The 20555-nt window shown below is 35.8% G+C and overlaps 1 protein-coding gene across 1 annotated transcript; it reads right to left on the bottom strand.

The window, feature by feature from the left end:
- Nucleotides 1-1271: 1271 nt before the first annotated feature.
- On the bottom strand, nucleotides 1272-4679 carry cnr2 (cannabinoid receptor 2). The gene is made up of 2 exons (XM_059339031.1): nucleotides 4558-4679; nucleotides 1272-3234 (listed from the first exon to the last, which is right to left on the bottom strand). The coding sequence occupies exons 1-2, from the start codon at nucleotides 4616-4618 to the stop codon at nucleotides 2177-2179; spliced, it is 1119 nt and encodes a 372-aa protein (XP_059195014.1). The 5' UTR covers nucleotides 4619-4679; the 3' UTR covers nucleotides 1272-2176.
- Nucleotides 4680-20555: the final 15876 nt, after the last annotated feature.

A 20555-nucleotide genomic window follows, 5' to 3' on the forward strand; every position in this document is an offset into this window, starting at 1 on the left:
TGTGTTGTCATGCTTCATACCAAACTTATTGTATCACATGCATCACCAACCAGTCGCACACTCACTGCAGTCTTTTGTTTTTCATAATCTGTTGAAACTGGCAATTTCCAGTAATGAATCACCCACCAATTTATATTAGCTGCAGTCTCCATTACTGGGTTTTCATCTGGCTGTGTTCCCTGTGCAAATTGCAAATGAGATAAGAACATTAACTCTGTTGATCCCTGATCCCCTGTTACTGGGATTTAAAATCTCTTTTTTTAATGCATAGCAATTTACTGTAGGTAGATACAAATAAAGTGGTCTTCTGCTGTTATGGTTCTTATGAAATAACCTACAGGAAGAATTCACCATGCAGCTAGATTCAGCAATGTCAATTCAAGTGTCATTTTAGCACCTCCTTGTAAAAGACAATAAGCAATCATATTCTTATTTTTCCACTGAGCTGTTCCTTTAAATAAAACATAGGACACATTTACATACTACTGTTCTTTTTCTTCTATGTGTAGGATTTTGAAGAATAACATCCACCATTGCAGACTTTATGAGAATCTGTAAGTAAGTAAGTAAGAAGCTGTAAGTTTGAGATGCTGAGGGATAACATCATCTATCTATCTGTCTATCTGTCTGTCTGTCTGTCCGTCCGTCCGTCCGTCCGTCCGTCTATCTATCTATCTATCTATCTATCTATCTATCCATCCATCCATCCACCCATCTATCCCTCCGTCTATCTATCTATCTATCTATCTATCTATCTATCTATCTATCTATCTATCTATCTATCTATCCATCCATCCATCCACCCATCTATCCCTCCGTCTATCTATCTATCTATCTATCTATCTATCTATCTATCTATCTATCTATCTATCTATCTATGTATCTATCTATCCCTCCGTCTGTCTATCTATCTATCTATCTATCTATCTATCTATCTATCTATCTATCTATCTATCTATCTATCTATCCCTCCGTCTGTCTATCTATCTATCTATCTATCTATCTATCTATCTATCTATCTATCTATCCATCTATCTATCTATCTATCTATCTATCTATCTATCTATCTATCTATCTATCTATCTATCTATCTCTCTAGACACTTACAAGTAATAGAATCCACTAGATGGCTGCCCATTTTTTCACTTGACAATGATGACTGATGGGTAAGATTTACTTATGATGTTAGCTTGAAAATAAACATATTAAGAGTCAAGAAAGAAAATGGTTAAGTATCATTTTTAATGCGTAACTAAAGGTTGAAACATGTGTTCTCACTAGTATGTGCACCTGTGACTTTAAGTGTATCTCAATGTACACGATCACATACATGTGCTTTAGTGCAGCTGCCAGTTGTCCCTGTGTGTCAGAGTGTTCTAGTGTCTGTGCTTGTTCTCTTCCCGGCATGTGCTCCATTTACCTCTGCACACTGCTTGGATTCATGCAGTGAACATTGTGTGAAACCCTCCCGTGCATGGGGCTTTTGTGGAGTCCTGGCATTCATGTGCAGGCGAGATAGGCAAACCCACAGCGTCCTCTGTCCCTGCACGCTCACTGGGACAAATACTCAAACATAAACAAGCAAAAGAACAACAAATCCACCTTTCTGTGCCGGGCGGTTAACCCAAAAGTTCAGTCAGCACTTCAGTTCACAGGACACAGTACGTCATAGGATGAGTGAGCGTTAAAGCACTGACATGGGAGGCAGAGAGGTCAAAGGTTATATGTTGCATGGCCACATATCATCCCAGTCCAACATACACCAAACCTTTTGTCTGCCTCGAACAAATACCTACAGATAAGAAGCTTTATTTGCACTGGAAATAGGTATGTTTCTAACTGTGTTTTGAAATAATACAATAATAATCGCACTAATTGTTATGATTTTAGTCATATATAACGGTGACAAAATCCAGTATTTGTCAAGGTTAATGTTTGTCTTTACAGTATCTTGTAACTGCAAGTAAAACAGTAGCATATTAATAGCCTTTAACTTAATAGCCTTAAAGTTGTTGTGAGCCAGCACTAATCATTTTGATGAAAATGAATCCTAATCATATGTATTTAAGATTCTATTCTTACAGTGAAGTTCTCGTGATGTCTGTTTTCACACCCCAACCACACTTCTCTATCTGTACATTTACACCTTGATTATTTCAACTCATTATCTGATGTTCTACAGCTGATTGTTCTCTATTTCTGAGGTTGTGTTAATTTGGGTGCTTCTTGTCCCGATCGTCCCATCCTCAGAACCCATTGTGCAGTTTTCTTCTTTGGAGGGTAATCCTGGTGTTGATTTTTTACACCTCCCGATCACGCACAACCTGTGAAACAACTGCTTTGTAGCGACTCTCAGGTCTCGACAGTGCAGCGCATACAGCAGCGGGTTGACTGCCGAGTTGACCAGGCAGAGGGTGCTGCAGAAGGCGAAGGCCCTCTGTTGGTTGCGGTCCAGGGGCATAGCGACATCTGCTAGCATGAAGGAGAGTGCAGGAAGCCAGCAGCCCACTAGTATGAGTAGGATCAGGCCAAAGATACGCGCTAGCCGGATATCCATCCTCATGCGGGCGTGGCCTGTCCCAGCTGCTCCCTGGATGTTGGTCATGGAGGAGGCGTGGCTGTGGGCCTTCCACAGGATCAGAGCATAAGCCACCAAAATGAGAGCCAGAAGCACCAGTGCGAAGCTGGCCCAGCAGGCTAGATAAGCCTTGTTGATGTAGGGAAACAGGTGTGAGCAGGGTGGAGAAAGCCCTGTGGGACACCGCCAGCCCATCAGAGGCAGGAAGGAGATCAGGATGTTGGTGGTCCAGAGGACCAGCAGGCTCAGCAGGGCTCGCCGGCGAGTCAGCAGCACCTTGTAGCTGGAGGCCTGGTGGATGCAGAGGTAGCGGTCCAGAGCAGTCAGCAGTAAACTCCCCACTGAGCTGCTGAAGGCCATAGTTACACCACCCAGTTTGAAGAGGTAGGCAGTGGCGCCATCTCTGTTGTGAAAGAGGTGAAAATCCAGGAAGCTGGTGGTGAAGAAGCAGCTGGCGAAGACATCCGCCAGAGCAAGGCTGGCGATGAAGAGATAGGAAGGCCGCTGCCGCAGGGTGGCCGTGAGAGAAATCACTACCAGCACTAGAAGGTTCTCCAGCAGTGTGACGGGACCCGCCACGAAACAGATGGAGCCGATGACTTTCCTCTCAGCCTCTTCGAGGACCATGTAGCATGACAGGTTCCAAGCTGTGTTAACTGTGAAAGAAAAACACAGATATAAACAGTGTTCTGAGACTGCTATTGTCAATGCAAAGTATTGAAAGTATTAAATCTGCTGGATTAAATCAGTATTATTTTAAAACCATTTCAGAGGCTCTGGGGGAGTAGAATGTACATGTGATGTGACATGATGTCCTGAGGAACACCCTTGAAAACTATCAAAATAACTGTTTTCAGTATTTGACTATCTATCTATAAAGCAAGAAGCGTCTTTGTGTGTGTGTGTGTGTGTGTGTGTGTGTGTGTGTCTAGGGCATATCTCACTGATTATTAGTCAGACTGACCTAAGACCTGAGACTTTGAGGATTTTTGAAATCATTTTTCAAAATATTATTTTCGTAGGACGTGTTGCAGCATTGCACTGTTTCCGATCGGACACCTTTTATTGGAGCTCCGCCCCATTGTGTGATAGGCCTACACCTGGTCAGTAACACAATTCACTCTGGATTTCCACCCTGACTCATCTCATCTGTAAGTCTATTTAGCCTACCTATCTTTAGGAGTTTTAAAGTGCCCTACAAGGTTCGATATTCCAATAATATTCAAATAGTTTCCAGCGAATATCAATGTTTAATGTGTATGTGCTGGATGGTGTGGTACCTTATGAAAAGTAAGTGTTTTATGGAGTTGCAGACGTTGTTGTAGTGGTCTACATGTAATTTACGAATACATACTTCCTACAGGCACTAGTATAATTAAAGTGAGTGTGTGCACTACAAAAAAGGTGTGTCTAAAAACAAGATTAAAAACACTAAATCTGAGGCGTATTATCTTGCTGCATGGACAGATAGTTTCACTTGACAAGATTTCTTAAATTAAGACTATTAAATCTAGAAATAAGCATGTTGAACGCTTAAAATAAAAAATTAACTCTTAAAACAAGATAAATTATCTAACACTTCTAAATCTAAAGTCCTTTTTATCTTGGTAATAAACAAATAATTTGCAGTGTATTTATGTCCATAGCCTAAGGCCATTCTGTATACTATATTCAGGGTCTTTTTTGTTATCAATACTACTTTATTTTTATTCATTTACTTGTTTATTTTTTGGTTATTTTTTATGTATTTATTTTTGCTTTATTTTCATCTTGTGTTTATAGTTTCAACATGTTTTTCTTATACCTGTTATGTGGGAGGGAGAATAGGGAGAAAAAGTTTGTTCTGTTCCATGTAACAATGTCTTGCTGTTTGATCTGCTGTAATTTGCAAACTAAAACTAATAAACACCCTCATTATATATAAAAAACATTTCAGATTTGAAAGAAGCGAGACAATGTGTTTATTTGAGGCTACATACCTGTTGGGATTGGTGAAGCAACTGTGGGTCCTGAAGAAGTTGGAACCGGCCATTCCTCCATTGTAACGGTTACTGTATCCTTCACTTTTTCCAATATTACCTTAAATTCTCAGAATATTTTTCTGGGAAGAAGAGAAGAAAAAACAGTTTTCGCCATTAAATTTCTAGACAAAAAAACAAATACTATTTCATCTCATTTCGTGTCAAAAATCAGAATATACTGCAATAATCAAACTAAAGTAGCTGAAATAAATGTGTAAGACAAGACAGAACAAATACAATAAGATCGTAATACCAACATAAACAAAATACTATGATTTTTAACTCATTATTGTGTCATTTTTTGATGGAAAACAAACCTTTTTTACATAAAGTGGATGAGACATGCAGCTGCCTGTGGAGAAACAAATAAAGCAAGAAAATGTGACATGTTTTTCTCTCTTTGTCAATATTGAAGTTGGTGCTTAAAGGAACCATTAACATTTGTGAGTCAAGACGGAAAGTCATTTAGAGGTCAGGGCAAACAGATAATTATCATTACGGTATCTGCCGGTGCTGAGATTGGAGAGATAAAGCAAGTCACAAACAACTTCTTCCTCAAGCTACAATGATTGAATGTTACTTTAAATAAATAAAAAAGCCTAAACCCTGTGCTTCATATGTAGAAAATATAATAGAACCACTGTGATCATTGTGTGTTGAGTGCGATCTTAATAATTTCATCTGCATGTAAACCAGCAGCTGTAGCTGTACTCTCAAACAGCTTCTTTAACCCTTTGATGCACAACATGGGTCTTAAGGGACCCAACAGAGTTTTTATGTTCTTTATCTTTGCAATACATATTTTTCATTCAGTAGCCTATTCCAGGTTTTCCTCAATTAGTTTTTTTTTATCATCATACATCCTAAAGTAGCTTGCTAAGCTAACTACTTAGCTAACTTCTTGGCTAAGTAGTTAGCTTGGCAAGCTACTTAGCCAAGTAGTAGCTTTAGTTAAGTAGCTTGCCAAGCTAACTACTTAACTAACTTCTTGGCTAAGTAGCTTGCTAAGCTAACTACTTAGCTAACTTCTTGGCTACTTAGTTAGCTTAGCAAGCTACTTAGCCAAGTTGTTAGCTATGTAATAATACAAAAGCTTTTTTTCTTTATAAAGTATGAGAGGCAAAATGGAAATAATGATGTTGTTATCAAAAAACAAGATATTTAAGGAATACTTGGAATATTGAATCATAAAATAAGTTGATATCAAAAGATAGAGCACAGAAACACACAGCAGCATTAAATAACATGGGAGGGTAATTTCTGAGGGTAATTTTTTACCCATGTTGTGCATTAGAAGGGGTGTCAATATGTTTTGCATCAAAGGGTTAAGATTTGTTTGTTTCTTTATTTAAAAGGATCCCCATTAGCTGACACCAAGACGACAGCTAGTCTTCCTGGGGTCCAGGCAATAATTTTTAATAGAATACCACAGGCATTACAAACTCAAGTTATTATAAAAATATATAAAAATGAAAAAAACAAACAAAGAAAAGAAAAAGAAAGCATTATACAGCAAGGTGTTGACATCAAATACATACTTTATCTTCTTTTAAAACCAGCTTTTCCCTTAATTTAATGAACTTCACCTGGAAGACTGTTCCAAAACGCAAGTGACCTATAAAATACTGACAACTTCAAAGAAACAGTCTAATGTGTTCTGCCCTACAAAGCCTAACTGAAGTAACTATATTTTTGGTTGAAATTGAGTTATAACTAAAAATAAACTCATTGATGTCTGTTTTACCTTGTGACAAAGTTTTAGATTTCAATTTTTGCTTTATTTCAGAGACATAATGATAGAAAAATTGCAGTAACTCCAAAATCCAACTCAAAACCAATGGTCAAAGAAATCATCATGATTTTTGAGCATAAAAATGACATCATCAATACATGTAGAAATAAGTGTCATATCACTTACCTACCTATAACACATTTGGCTGGCCAGATAAAAAACGTTAAAAAACTTTAATGCAGTTTTTCTATTCGCCCCTCGAGTGTTATAAGAATGAGTATTTGAACGGTAAATTATATTATTATAAAAAGATTTAGGAGTCTGAGTATTAACTATTTAATGCAAGTATATTAGTACATTAGCAGATAGTCTGTCCTTGACTCTTAACCAGGTGAGACGTCCATGCAACATTTCTACAACACAATTCTTGGAGAACAACCAAGAACCAGTCTTGCAGCCTTGTTTATAAGACTGTTGGATGCAGCAGACCATACAACTAACCAGTAATCAAGATGACATAAAACCAATGAACAACTGCTTTCGAACATGAATGTCATATGTTTACATGCATGTGTCTAATTAATGTTTAAGCATCTAGAATGACAGCTTGCAGCCTTTGTTATGAAGCTGTTGTCTTTGTACCAAGTATGTTCAATGTACACTGCAAAAGGTGTGTCTAAAAACCAGATAAAACACTAAATCTGCGGGAAAATTATCTTCCTGCATGGACAGATAATTTCACTTCACTAAGATTATTAAATCTAGAAATAAGCATGTTGTCGACTTAAAATAACTAAAATAAATAACTCTTAAAAGAAGATAAATTAAAGCTGCAATCAGCCATGAACTGGCCCAAACAGAGTGGCCTGCAAATGATTTGTTTATTACCAAGATAAAAAAAAACTTTAGATTTTAGAAGTGTTAGATATTTTATCTTGTTTTAAGAGTTAATTTCTCATTTTAAGCGTTCAACATGCTTATGTCTAGATTTAATAATCTAAATTTAAGAAATCTTGTCAAGTGAAATTATCTGTCCATGCAGCAAGATCATTTCCCTCAGATTTAGTGTTTTTATCTTGTTTTTAGACACACCTTTTTTTTGCAGTGTAACTTTGTAAAATCTCTCTCTGCAAGACATCCTGTGTATTTTTTTAAGTGATTGTTTTTATAACCTGAGCTTGTCCATATAATTAATATTTAATCCATATTCCCACAATCACTTTAGCAGGGGTTTTACTGTAAGTGCAATCAGTTATCTGCAGAGATGACTATAAGAGCAATCTGCATGTTGTTTGCCTATCATCATATTTAACAGGATGAAGGCTGCCCCCTTTTGGAATTAGAGGGGATTGTATAGTAAGGAAACGGTGAATCGGTGGGTGAAGGTCACCACAGAGATGGACAATCTCCTGCAGAGTACATCACCTGCATGCAATCAATAAATTAAACTATGTGTGGGAAGCTGACGTGAGAGGATTTGATTAATGTAAATAATGCTGTGATAAACAGAGAGTGGTCACCTATAATTGCTTGCTTGAGTGGCTTAGAGTGAAATAATGTATTTTAGAGGCAAAAACATGACTCGAAAACACTTAAAATGATTGTAAATTACAGTAATCTTTAGAAATAGGTGAGTAAATTACATCAAAATAAACATCAAAATAGATCAAGGAGCTTATATGATGCTTATATGAATTTTTTTAATTTATTTTTTTATATTACACTAGTCCAGTGCCCATAGGAAGTATGCATTCGTACATTACATGCCACACTACAACCTCTGCAACTCCATAAAACACTTACTTTTCATAAGGTACCACAACATCCAGCACAATTAATTACAATTAATGTAAATAATGCTGTGATAAACAGAGAGTGGTCACCTATAATTGCTTACTTGAGTGGCTTAAAGTGAAATAATGCATTTTAGAGGCAAAAACATGACTCAAAAACACTTAAAATGATTGTAAATGACAGTAATCTTTAGAAATAGGTGAGTAAATGACATCAAAATAAACATCAAAATAGATCAAGGAGCTTATATGATGCAGTATAAGTGATTAAAGGGAACACTTTCATCCAGTCGGGTCACTGTGCCCTTCAGTCCCTCGTTTTTATTCTACTTACAGTCACCATTACTTTTGTTTTTCATTACAAATGTGACACCGCCTTATGGAAGCATAGGAAATTATGAGCAGAAGGGGTGAAGGTAAATTACTTTACAGAGAGCGCCTTAGTGACTTTGGGGACAATATTTCACAATTCAACAATGGGCAATATGGGTGCAAGCGCTGTGGATATTACAGTATTACACCACCTCAGGCTCTTTTGTCCCTTGTGGTAAAAATGATTGACAGTGTGCTTTGGTTTGGCTCTTAAGAACCAGTCATTCTTATCAAAATGTAAGCAGCAGCACACAGGGAACTTCATTTATAATAAAAACATGCTTCCATTTTAGTCACAACATTGCTGACATGCACGTTAAAATATGATGTGGCAATAACCCCTTGAGCCACTGTTGCAGCCCGCCACATTGTTTCAAAATATAACAAGCCTTTCTGGCACAAGTAAAGGAAATGTTTGCTTGAGATATCTCGTTTTGTAGTAGCAGCAAAAAATAGAAGAAGCAAAATAAAACAGGTCAAAAGTAGCAGATCTATTCCACAAACACTCATATATACATAAGGTAATAAGAACAGATGTTTTTTTCCCTTATTACTTCACATAAATCTAGCGCATCACAAATGAGGAAATTACTCACCACTTGCTGCACTGTGTTTCAAAGCTGCACTGAAATATTAAGAGCTTACCCTCTGCTGGCTTTTCTTCTTTCGTGTGTGGTTTTTCTTGCTTTTTCCTGTTTTAGTTGATCTGATCTAATGTCCGGTTCTCAGTAGCAGAACAGCCACAGACTGACCACGCAGACCCAGTGGGTGCTTGAGTGAGAGACAAAGATAAGGAGGGTGGTTGGTGACATGAGAGAGAGAGAGAGAGAGAGAGAGAGAGAGAGAGAGAGAGGGAGAGAGAGAGAGAGAGAGGGAGGGAGGGAGAGCGGGAGAGTGAGAGAGAATGGATGGAGAGAGCTGGAAGAGCCCAAGTGATGCATTAGAAGAACAGCTGGAGTCTGTGATTAAACCTCTGAAGTCCAGGAGATTTTGGTTCAAATTTGTCAACTTCCTATGCATTCGTTTCTGTTTCTGTTTCTTTCAGTCTGTCCTTACATCACATGCATGGCTCCTTTTTCTCCACACAAACTTGGCTATCAGTCAGATTTTTCATTTTATTTTAATTAACAAAGTATAAAGCTGCCAGGAACCAAAAATACAAACAAAAGACAAAAGGTGTCTATGGAAATGTACCCTTTTTTTTAACCATTTATACACAAAAAAAAATACTAAAGCCTAAAAACAGTAGTAGTTTTCATTGCAGAAAGGAAATTCACATTTTAAAAATGGTCTAGAAACATAAATGGCACACTGTGAAAGCTCCTATGATTGACCTTTCAATTGCTTTCTCAGCTTGTCTACATATCATATATAAATAAAGTTAATACTGTAAATAAAACGTGTATTTTCAATAAATGGATTGACTCAAGAAGGTTAAACTGAGAATGAATTAATAGCAGCAAAGTCCATTTTATATGTTTGATTATATGTAAAAAAAAAAAAAAAAATGTGAAAGGGACAGGATAAAACATTTGTGATAGAGACCGAGTGATCACACACTTCCTGAGTGATGTCTTTCCAGAAGACAGGGTCAGCGTGCACTCAAGGGAGGAGAGCACTTTAGCAGGTGTGAAAAAACATGTCGATAAAAAAGGAGAAAAAAAGAAGAAGCAATCTTTATTCAAAAAGACGACTAAAGTGACCTTAAAAATATCAAGGCTGTGAATCCAGTAGCACAGAGTGGTCTTGTAATGCATTAATAATCAGATAAATGCACCCTGAGTTTAGATTATTGTACTAAACTATTACACCAAAGGTATAGAATGACCTTTAATGCTCAGACTGAGAACATGATTTGACATGATTTGCAGTCAAGGTGGCTAGAAAAGACATCTTGTGATTGATTTAGTCCTATTTGTGCAGCAACAGTTTTTCCTTCCGCCTCTTTTGCGATTTTCTTTCCACTCATCTGCTTTTGACAGACAACATCTAATACCACAAATGCTACCACATACATGCACACATACACGCACGCACGCACACACACACACACACACACACACACACACACACAGTCTTTACTCAACAAGAATATCTTAATGACTCATCTTTAGTAAATATAGAGAGCAAATGAGATTTTAATCATGTCAGCTTTGTTAGTCTAAAGGTTATAAGTGTGTGCATTAGAAAATCCAATGTAATTTGATTGTTTTGTTTTACAATAAAGTGTTTCTATGCAAACAAGAAGAGGTGTCTGATTCTATATATAGTACTCAAGTGTGTAAACCAGCCGTCATTGCAAATTCACAAAATTTTTAGATTTTTTCTTTTTATATTACACTAGTGCAGTCCCCGTAGGAAGTATGTATTCGTGCAATACATGCCACACTACAACGTCTGCAACTATATAAAACACTTACTTTTCATAAGGTACCACACCATGCAGCACATACACATTGAACATTGATATTCGCTGGAAACTATTAGAATATTATTGGAAAATTTAACCTTGTAGTGCACTTTAAAACTCCTAAAGATAGGTAGGCTAAATAGACTTACAGATGAGATGAGTCAGGGTGGAAATCCAGAGTGAATTGTGTTACTGACCAGGTGTAGGCCTATCACACAATGGGGCGGAGCTCCCCTAAAAGGCGTCCGATCGGAAACAGTGCAATGCCGCAACACGTCCTAGGTATAAATAATGATATTTTGAAAAATGAATTCAAAAATCTTCAAAATCGAGGATGCACACCTTCGTGCCATGTGAAAGCCACATACGAACGGTCAGAGAGAAATGAACTAGAGCAGGGGTCTCAAACTCAAATTACCTGGGGGACGCTGGAGGCGGTATCAAAATGACAAAAAAGACACAAAATGACTAAAAAAAGACACAAAATGACACAAAAAAGATACATAATGACCAAAAAAGACACAAAATGACTTAAAAAATGACACACAATTCTTGAAAAAAAGACACAAAATGACCGTAAAAGACACAAAATTACCAAAAAAACCCACTAAATTACAAACAAGACACAAAATTACTAGAAAAAAAGACACAAAATTACCGAAAAAGACACAGAATTATTAAAAAAGACACAAAATGACCAAAAAAGACACAAAAAAAACAAAAAAGATCAAATTATAAAAAAAAGACACAAAATGACCCCAAAAGACCCCATATAACCAAAAAAATACACAAAATTACTAAAAAAAGGACACAAAATTACCAAAAAAAGTAATTAAAGGGACCTTCCACACACAACACAGTAAAGTGTCATTCGTATAAAACTCACATTAAACTTTCATATCAAGGTGGGGGCCACAAAATATCGCCACGAGGGCCGCAATTTGCTCGCGGGCCTCGAGTGTCCACACACACACACACACACACACACACACACACACACACGCTTCTTGCTTTTATAGATAGGTTACCAACGAATGCAGACTAAAGCCACAGTTAGTGGGTGGGTCGGAGTGTAATACTGCTTGCAGTACAACAGGGGGCGATGCTGAGCAAACATGAAGTCATGGACATTATGAATTAAAGTGAAAAGTTGTCATCTGTTATTCTCAAATTTAATCTCAACTTTTATGTGTGGGGTCAAATTTATCCCAAAGAGCAGCCATGCATTGGACTAGGTGATAACTCAATGTGATCATTTATTGTCTATTAATGGAATTGAATCAGGATTAAACTATATATCAGGATATCAGGAGTCTAAATTGCTAATATCAAGAACATACTAACATACAAATTTCTTGAAAATGATATGCATTTTACATTAAAGGAAAATCTCAAAGTGCTACAGGTTAAAAACATAACAGTCTAATTATAAAAAGGAATAAAAAGGATAAAACAGCTAAAACAGAAGAAGTACATACATAGACAATCTAAAAACCATCTGGATGGGAGGAGCCAAAGCTTTTGCTAAAAAGGAAAGTTTTTAGTCCTTTTTTATATATATAAAAAAATGAGTGAATACTCCGAATTTTTACTTTGTCAAGTATTTAATTCACAAAGAAGTATACAAACATAGGCTTCACCATGCAGTTTTTTTTTTTCATTAAATAAAAATTGTTATAATGAGACATCTCGTCATCAAGATAAGAAATAAAGGGAAATCTCGAGATGGAATATTTTGACCATAGCACTCCCTAATGATGCATACAAAACGTGCAAAGGACATTGAAAATGATTAATTTTATGTTTTCCCATTGTATATTCCCCAAAAAGTTAGGAAAAGTCATTAAAATGAAGGAGAAATAAATGATGTCAAGCACTTATTTAGGGATGTTAAATATTAAACGGGGTTACACTGACCCCAAAAATAATATCTTTATCATTCTTCATAGATTAAAAAAAATGATCCTCAACACTCAGCAATTAAGGTCATTTAATTTGGCTCATATCCCTCTGGGGAAGACAAATTACAGGAGTAGTTCGATAATTATTCGATTGTGCCTTTAAAATACATACCTGAGGCATTGTGAAATGAATTGGCATCCTATTTTAGAGACAAGTGTGCTAAGTGAAACAGAAACTGGGACTGACAAATACATCACATTAAAAGACAAGAAAATAGGTCATAAAGAGATGTCTTGTGTGATGTCATGTTTATATTAAGACAGCATTTAATAGATTATGATTAGATAGAAAGAAAGAAGAAAAGAAACATCCGGTCTCAGTAATTAGATGGTGATATCTGGTGCATGGTGTCCTGATGCATCCAGAAGGCAGGAAATGTGATTAGCAGCAGACAGGACAGCTTCAATAAGATTTCTTCTCTGTCATTGTCCTGGCCAGGTGCAGCACAAGAGCACAAGAGAAAATAAAGCCTGAAATGTTCAATTATCTGGTTATTTCCTCCTGTTACGCAGTCCCACCCTTTTCCCTGTTTTTTTTTTCTTCTTTCCAGAAATCCCCCTGGACACAAACATCAGGGCTTGCTTTGCTGTTTCAGACTGATATACATTGAATCCATTAATCAAATTTGCTCTCGTCTGCAGATTACCAGACCCTCAGACAGCAGGATGGGATCACTGAGGTGAAAAACACAAGAAAAATGAACGGATCAAACAATAATCCTATTACTGTATGGTTAATAATAGTCAATTATTTGATTTGGTTCTTCAAATGATATAATGTAATTGAAGAGACTGTCTCCCCTCGCAACACAGATTATTACAGGACATATTCATGTTTGTTGTTAGATGGCGACCTCTAGTGGCTGTAGTAGTTATGGCAATAAATGAGGAAGTCAGGTGACATAGTATAAAGAGCAAAAAGTCCGCATTTAAGGAGAATAGTGTTATATATGGATAATTATTATGCTGTGTAGATTGTTATATATGGATAATTATTATGCTGTGTAGATTGTTATATATGGATAATTATTATGCTGTGTAGATTGTTATATATGGATAATTATTATGCTGTGTAGATTGTTATATATGGATAATTATTATGCTGTGTAGATTGTTATATATGGATAATTATTACGCTGTGTAGATTGTTATATATGGATAATTATTATGCTGTGTAGATTGTTATATATGGATAATTATTATGCTGTGTAGATTGTTATATATGGATAATTATTATGCTGTGTAGATTGTTATATATGGATAATTATTACGCTGTGTAGATTGTTATATATGGATAATTATTATGCTGTGTAGAGTAAATGTGACTTTCCACCTTGCGGGTGATTTTGTAATCTTTTTTCATAGCTGTTTAAAGGCACAGTTTGGATTTTCAGATGTCATGTTTAGACTGAGTAACTCTTAGCTACACGGCTATGAGGACAACACACACTCTCACACACACACGCACACACACACACACACACACACACACACGCACGCACACACACACGCACGCACGCACGCACGCACGCACGCACGCACGCACGCACACACACACACACACACACACACTCTCTCTCACACATTGTGTAGAATGGTGAACAGCTGTTGTTATTAGTAACTGGCCAATAGAATCGTGTCGATCCGTCCATTTTCTGAACGGGGGCAGGTTTAGCCCAAGACAAATAAAATATAAACTTTTATAGTGTTCCTGGCTCACTCTAACTGACTTCCTGTGAGAATAATGTTATTCTGAGACCAGATCTGCATTATTTTACCTGTGACCAAAAATAAAGGCCGTTATTGACACCTTACTTTGACTCCAGTGTGTGTTTGCTCTTGGGCAAAAGAAGGAGGGTGGATAGATAAGTTAAAAAAATAGAATTTGAACCACACGATGTTCATTTACTATGAACACTATCTATCTATCTATCTATCTATCTATCTATCTGTCTGTCTGTCTGTCTGTCTGTCTGTCTGTCTGTCTGTCTATCTATCTATCTATCTATCTGTCTGTCTGTCTGTCTGTCTGTCTGTCTGTCTATCTATCTATCTATCTATCTATCTATCTATCTATCTATCTATCTATCTATCTATCTATCTATATGGCTCAGGCTCTATCTGTTTAGGGACACCTAAACTGCTGCTTGACATCCTCCTGAATCCATCATGCGTATCACTTTGTCATAATGATTGTCTATAATGTAATTTTATTATGTTGCTCTATTCTGAACGCACAAGATCTATTGCATGTGTTTCCGTTTCAGGGAGAGGGATGACTCTTTAACTGCTCCGCCTTTCTTCTCTTTTTTACCCTGTTGGAGATGTTTGTTTGGAGAGTTTTTCCTTATCTGAAGCATTAGATGCTTATGCAAATTTGTGGTTTATGATCTTGGGCTGTATAAATAAAACCTGCTTGACTCTAAACACACCCTTATTCCTGCAGCTCAGCACCTGAAAACAAAATGTTGAGTGAATGATCGCGAACTGTAACATTTTACAGTGAAAAACTGCAAAACCATGACAGTAAAAGACCGTAAAATGATAAATGAGTTAATTCAGTATCAGCAACAGTGAAACATCGTAAATGTATATATCAGCCAAAACAGTATTTTTTTACATTTAAAAAAAAAATACATTACTCCACTGAAAAATATACTGGCACCATGTTTATAGCAAAAAGTATACTGTAATATATATACAAGCCATCATTTTTGCATTTATTTTTTGTAAAAAATACTTTTTCTCACTGTTTAATGTACTAAACACCATATCTCCAACAGAAATATTATGTAATATTTAATGGTAAAATCTTTAATTCATGCAGCATTTATAAAGTATTTTCTTGTCAATTATATGGCAGAACAGAGTTTCTTTTGATGGAAGAACTTTTTATTTGTCACGGGAAATCAACAGTGCTAATATAATTTTACAATGGAGTCTTGGGCTATTTTGTCCATTTTTGAATCCTTTTGTGTCTTTTTTGGTCATTTTGTGTCTGTTGTTGTGTCTTTTTTAGTTATTTTGTCATTTTGTGTCTTTTTGTGGGTTTTTTTTTGGTCATTCTGTCTTCGCATATTGTGTCTTTTTTTAGTCATTTTGTGTCTTTTTTTAGTCATTTAGTCCAACATAAAATGTGATTTTGAATCTATTTGTTTTACTTTCAAAACACTATCATGCTCAATAAATAATTTTAAATGTTGCAAATGTGAACAAAGGCTGCAAATCTAACATATAAGAGGGTTACATCCAGTTCTATCATTTTATACTAAATATATTTGAGCTTGTCTCCAGTTTTACTTGGTATATCATCATCAAACTGAAACTGGCCTCATGGAGTTTACAGCCAGAACTTTAGAGGTAAATTTACAGTAGGGCTCCACGCTGCTTTGTTTTCTAGTCTGGATGGAGTCAACAAGTCTGGATTTAGAGCTTTAGGAGACTCCACAGGGATAAATTTGCATAGGCAAATTCTTTGATACATGTGAACTTTAATGCTAATATTTACCACATTATTTATTAGTTTAGGCAGCTATGTAGGTCATAGGTATAGGAAAATAAGGAGGAGTATACTGACCTGGGAGTGAACTAATGGGAGTTTACTTTGTTATGTCACTACTGTGTTCCCACCAAACTAGATGGTAAGAAAAAAACAACAACTTGTCAACAACTTGGATATATTAAATTTGAATATGTGTGCTGGTCAGTGGTGGGCATATTTGCTCAAGTACTGTACTTTAGCATGTTTTTGAGGTGCTTGTACTTTACTTGAGTATTTCCGTTTAATGTAAGTCTATATTTCTACTTCACTACATTTATGGGCAAATATTGTACTTTTCCTTTACATTTAGCTGACAGCTTTAGTTACTTTTCAGGTCAAGATTTAACATAAAATACATGATACATTTAAAATGATTAAGCATGTTTATAAGTATAAGTATATATATATATATATATTGTTAGAATAATTTGAATATTATACTTGTTGAAAATGAAATGTTACTGTCTTCCTCTCGTTTCCTCTTTTTGATTTTTCTCCCAACAGTCATTACAGGTCACTATGCATGCGTAATTCACTAAACCTTGATAATGTCTATCTCTATGCATTTATATTAATCAGGTAATATGATTTTGATACATTGATTGTGTTTGTGTGTTAATATTGATGTGGAAAACTATGATTACTTTAATTACATATATTCCGTTTGCTTAAACTAATTAAGATTCTATAATCACAAAAAAATAGTATTGTCTGTCTTATATTTTTTTAACCTTTAAAAGAACATGTAGAACTCTGAAGAATAGTTTGGCTCTTGTTATATTTCTGTAGAACATAATAAGGCAGCAAGTTCGTCATAACAAGTTTGTTAGCAGGCCACAAGGCCTTGTCCTGGGCAGCAGTGATTGTTTTGCCCAGGTGGCCTGACGTGTGACGGTATGAAAGAAGACTGGCGAATCAGCGGAGGGGGAAGGCGGGACTTTACCTTCATTGATATAATTAAACTATGTTAGTGTAAAACTGTTTTTTTTTTTTGCAGGAGTAGAGACGAGGTTTTCAGACTTCATGACCTGAAACCTGTCTGTGTGTATCAGGGACAGTTAAACTGATTCCTAAAGTGAATCCCAGAGCTCTGTAATTCACATTTCTTGACGTATTGTAATAAAACTATGTTAAACTGAGAACTCGGACGACTCCAGCTCATCATTTCCCCATCAAAGACTGTGCAGAAATAATTGGTGAGGTATATTCCTGTTGGTGTCAGATAATTCAATTTTGAAGGTTTACTCATGCAATTTTTCTAACAATATATATATATATATATACACACTCACACAATAATAATATATACATAATAATATATAAACAAATACTTATTATATGTATAATTTATATGTATATTTATATACATATAAAGGCTAAAAGCTAAATAGCTCAATGAGGAGAAAGGTCAATTTACACTGAAGCCAAATCCTAAGCCAAAGATTTTAAACAATGATTCAGGAGTACCGTTACTGTATCAGAAAAAGCTCACATTATATTTTACAGTGCACCACTGGTGCTGGTGTTACAATAGGTCTCTGATATGTGCCAAACTTATTGCTGATCAGTGTGAAACTGTTTCTACTTCCCCATTTCACTTTGCACGGGTGTGTTTCACAACAAACCTCACACTATTCAAATGTATGTCAAGTCATTTACACCAAATAACTTCTGTAAATGACCCATGAGATACAGATAAGGAGACTGATAGAGTCTGTATGCAAACTATCTATGCTGTGTGGGAAACAAAAAAAGGCAGCTTTTAAATCCCACTGTTGTTTTGCATATATTTCCCACTTTCCAGGACAGTACACACTGCAAAAAAAACAACTTGTATTTTTTTGGCCTAAAACAGTGATTTAAGTTGGTAAAACTTGGAAATATAAATTATTGACATTTAGGGCAATAATGTAAGTTAGCACAACAAAGGAAGCCAGTTGTCTGCTCAAAAACAAGTTGGTGAGTTGTTGTTACTTATATCTTTAAGTTGGGGTTCACAACAAGGGACAATAGTTCTGCTAACTCTTATTTTTTTGTTGTGAAATGCGGGAAAGCGGTGAAATTCGGTCATTAGCGAAAGCTAGCGGCTAACTAATGCTAGCGGCTAACTGATGCTAGCGGCTAACTGATGCTAGCGGCGCTGCTACAGCTACAAGAGTAGCCATTAGCGTATCAATGGTAACTCAAAATTGTGGTCGCAACATTAGCTGACATTTCATAGCGGTGTTACAATTGTGCCAATTCAGCACATTGCAGAAGTTAGCAGAAGTAAGGATTAAAAGTTATTACAATGTAAAATTGTAAGTTAGTACAACTTACAGTTGAGTTGACAAAAATCTGAATTCAGAGTTGAGCAAACTCAAAAACAAAACTTAAAATATTTAGTTTAATTGTCCAACTTAAAATTTTATCGGTTTGTTGCCTTGAAATTTTGAGTTCACCCAACTTTTCTTTTTTTGCAGTGCATTTACACGTTTAAACTGTAACCAACGTCTGCGTGTGTGACCAGTCAGATATGGAGATATGCCCACCTTTTATGTTCTGTACAACCTACAGAAGCCTCTCGGTGACCTACTTTCCATACATAGTTGACTCTTGTTGGGAACGGCCCCCTTTCAAAGGTTGGCTTGCTGTGGGGAGTGTCCTTCCACGGCCTGCAGCTGTGAGCACAGGCTGACACAGAATGTGTTGCGCAACTTGTCTGAACTTTAAAAAAGATAAAGGGAAATGTTACTTTGACTCTACATAAGAGTGAATCTATCACACTAGTTGTTTTGTCTTCTTTAGACTTGGACCTGCAGACTCCTATAAAACCAGCTGGGAGAACAAAGTATCATCCATGACTAATGTCCTTATATAGACTGAAGAAGAGAATCGTAGCAACTGATTTGTTAATAAGCAAGTATTACATAAGTGCTGTAAGGAAGTAGAAAACACTGAGAGTTTAAATAAAATAAAAGTTTTTGGACATTTTTCCATGAAATGATTGTGACTTATTATTGACAGATGAAGTGTATATTTTCTCAAAATGTTATTACTTAATCTCTTCCAAACATATCACAATGAAAAAGAAAATTTAGCTGACAGCTTTTGTTACTTTTCAGGTCGAGATTTAACATAAAATACATGATACATTTAAAATGATTAAGCATGTTTATAAGTTAAACCGCATAAAAGTGTATTAAGTAGTTAAAATGAGCCCTACCTTAAGAAAATTAAAATGCTGCTTACATAAATGCATCACTAATAATAATCCAATAATATATTTAAAATATATAAAACAGTCTGAGTGGGTCCATTCTGCATAACGAGTACTTTTACTTTTGATACTTTAAATACATTTTGATGCGGATACTTTTGTACTTTTACTTAAGTACGTTTTGAATGCAGGACTTTTACTTGTAGAATATGAAAATGAACACACAGTTAAAAGAGGATTGTGTCTGAAAATAACATGCAATTCATGATATATATATATTATATGTATAGCTTATATATATATTTACATATATATTAAGGCTAAAAGCTAAATAGCTCAATAAGGAGAAAGGTCAGTTTACACTGGAGCCAAATCCTTAGCTTTAAACAAAGATTTAAAACCAGATTTCACAACAATGATTCAGGAGTACAGTTACTGTATTAGAAAAAAATCTCACACTGTCTTATAACTTTGTTGTGGGGTAAATGGGCTGTGCCTTGTATGTCCTATTTTTACCTATTACAAGTTAAAGGTTAACCCCCCACAAACATCTGCTCCCCAGGATACTGGAGTCAATTGTAAACCATTTGTGGTGTAGTGTCACTGGGTAAATTCAACATCAAGAGAAGGAATGTTGCCACTTAATAACCCCCAATGGCTTGTCCACATGTTGCCACAGATTTATGACGATGTGACATTTATATAATAGATAATAGTAGTCTGAATTGGGCCATTGTATCAAAGCTCAAACATATGGTACAAAGGGCAGAAACACACACTGTAACTTGTATATTCAATTAAAAAACACAACTAAAATACCAATATTTGATAGATCACTTTCCCCATTCTGTCTTCATTTCACTACAATGTAAATAATCCCTGTGAAATCTACAATTATTTACTGTGTTTGATTTTTACAGTATAGTGCTGTTTAATTTACAATAAATA

This window comes from Centropristis striata, chromosome 8 (genome assembly GCF_030273125.1).
Source record: "Centropristis striata isolate RG_2023a ecotype Rhode Island chromosome 8, C.striata_1.0, whole genome shotgun sequence".
Taxonomy (NCBI): domain Eukaryota; kingdom Metazoa; phylum Chordata; class Actinopteri; order Perciformes; family Serranidae; genus Centropristis; species Centropristis striata.

Bases quoted from the DNA above. Each gene is read 5' to 3' on its own strand.
- cnr2 (XM_059339031.1), bottom strand. From the start codon at position 4,618: ATGGAGGAATGGCCGGTTCCAACTTCTTCAGGACCCACAGTTGCTTCA. The intron at 3,235-4,557 runs GTATGTAGCCTC...TTTCTTTCACAG, and splicing joins TGCTTCACCAATCCCAACAG to TTAACACAGCTTGGAACCTG.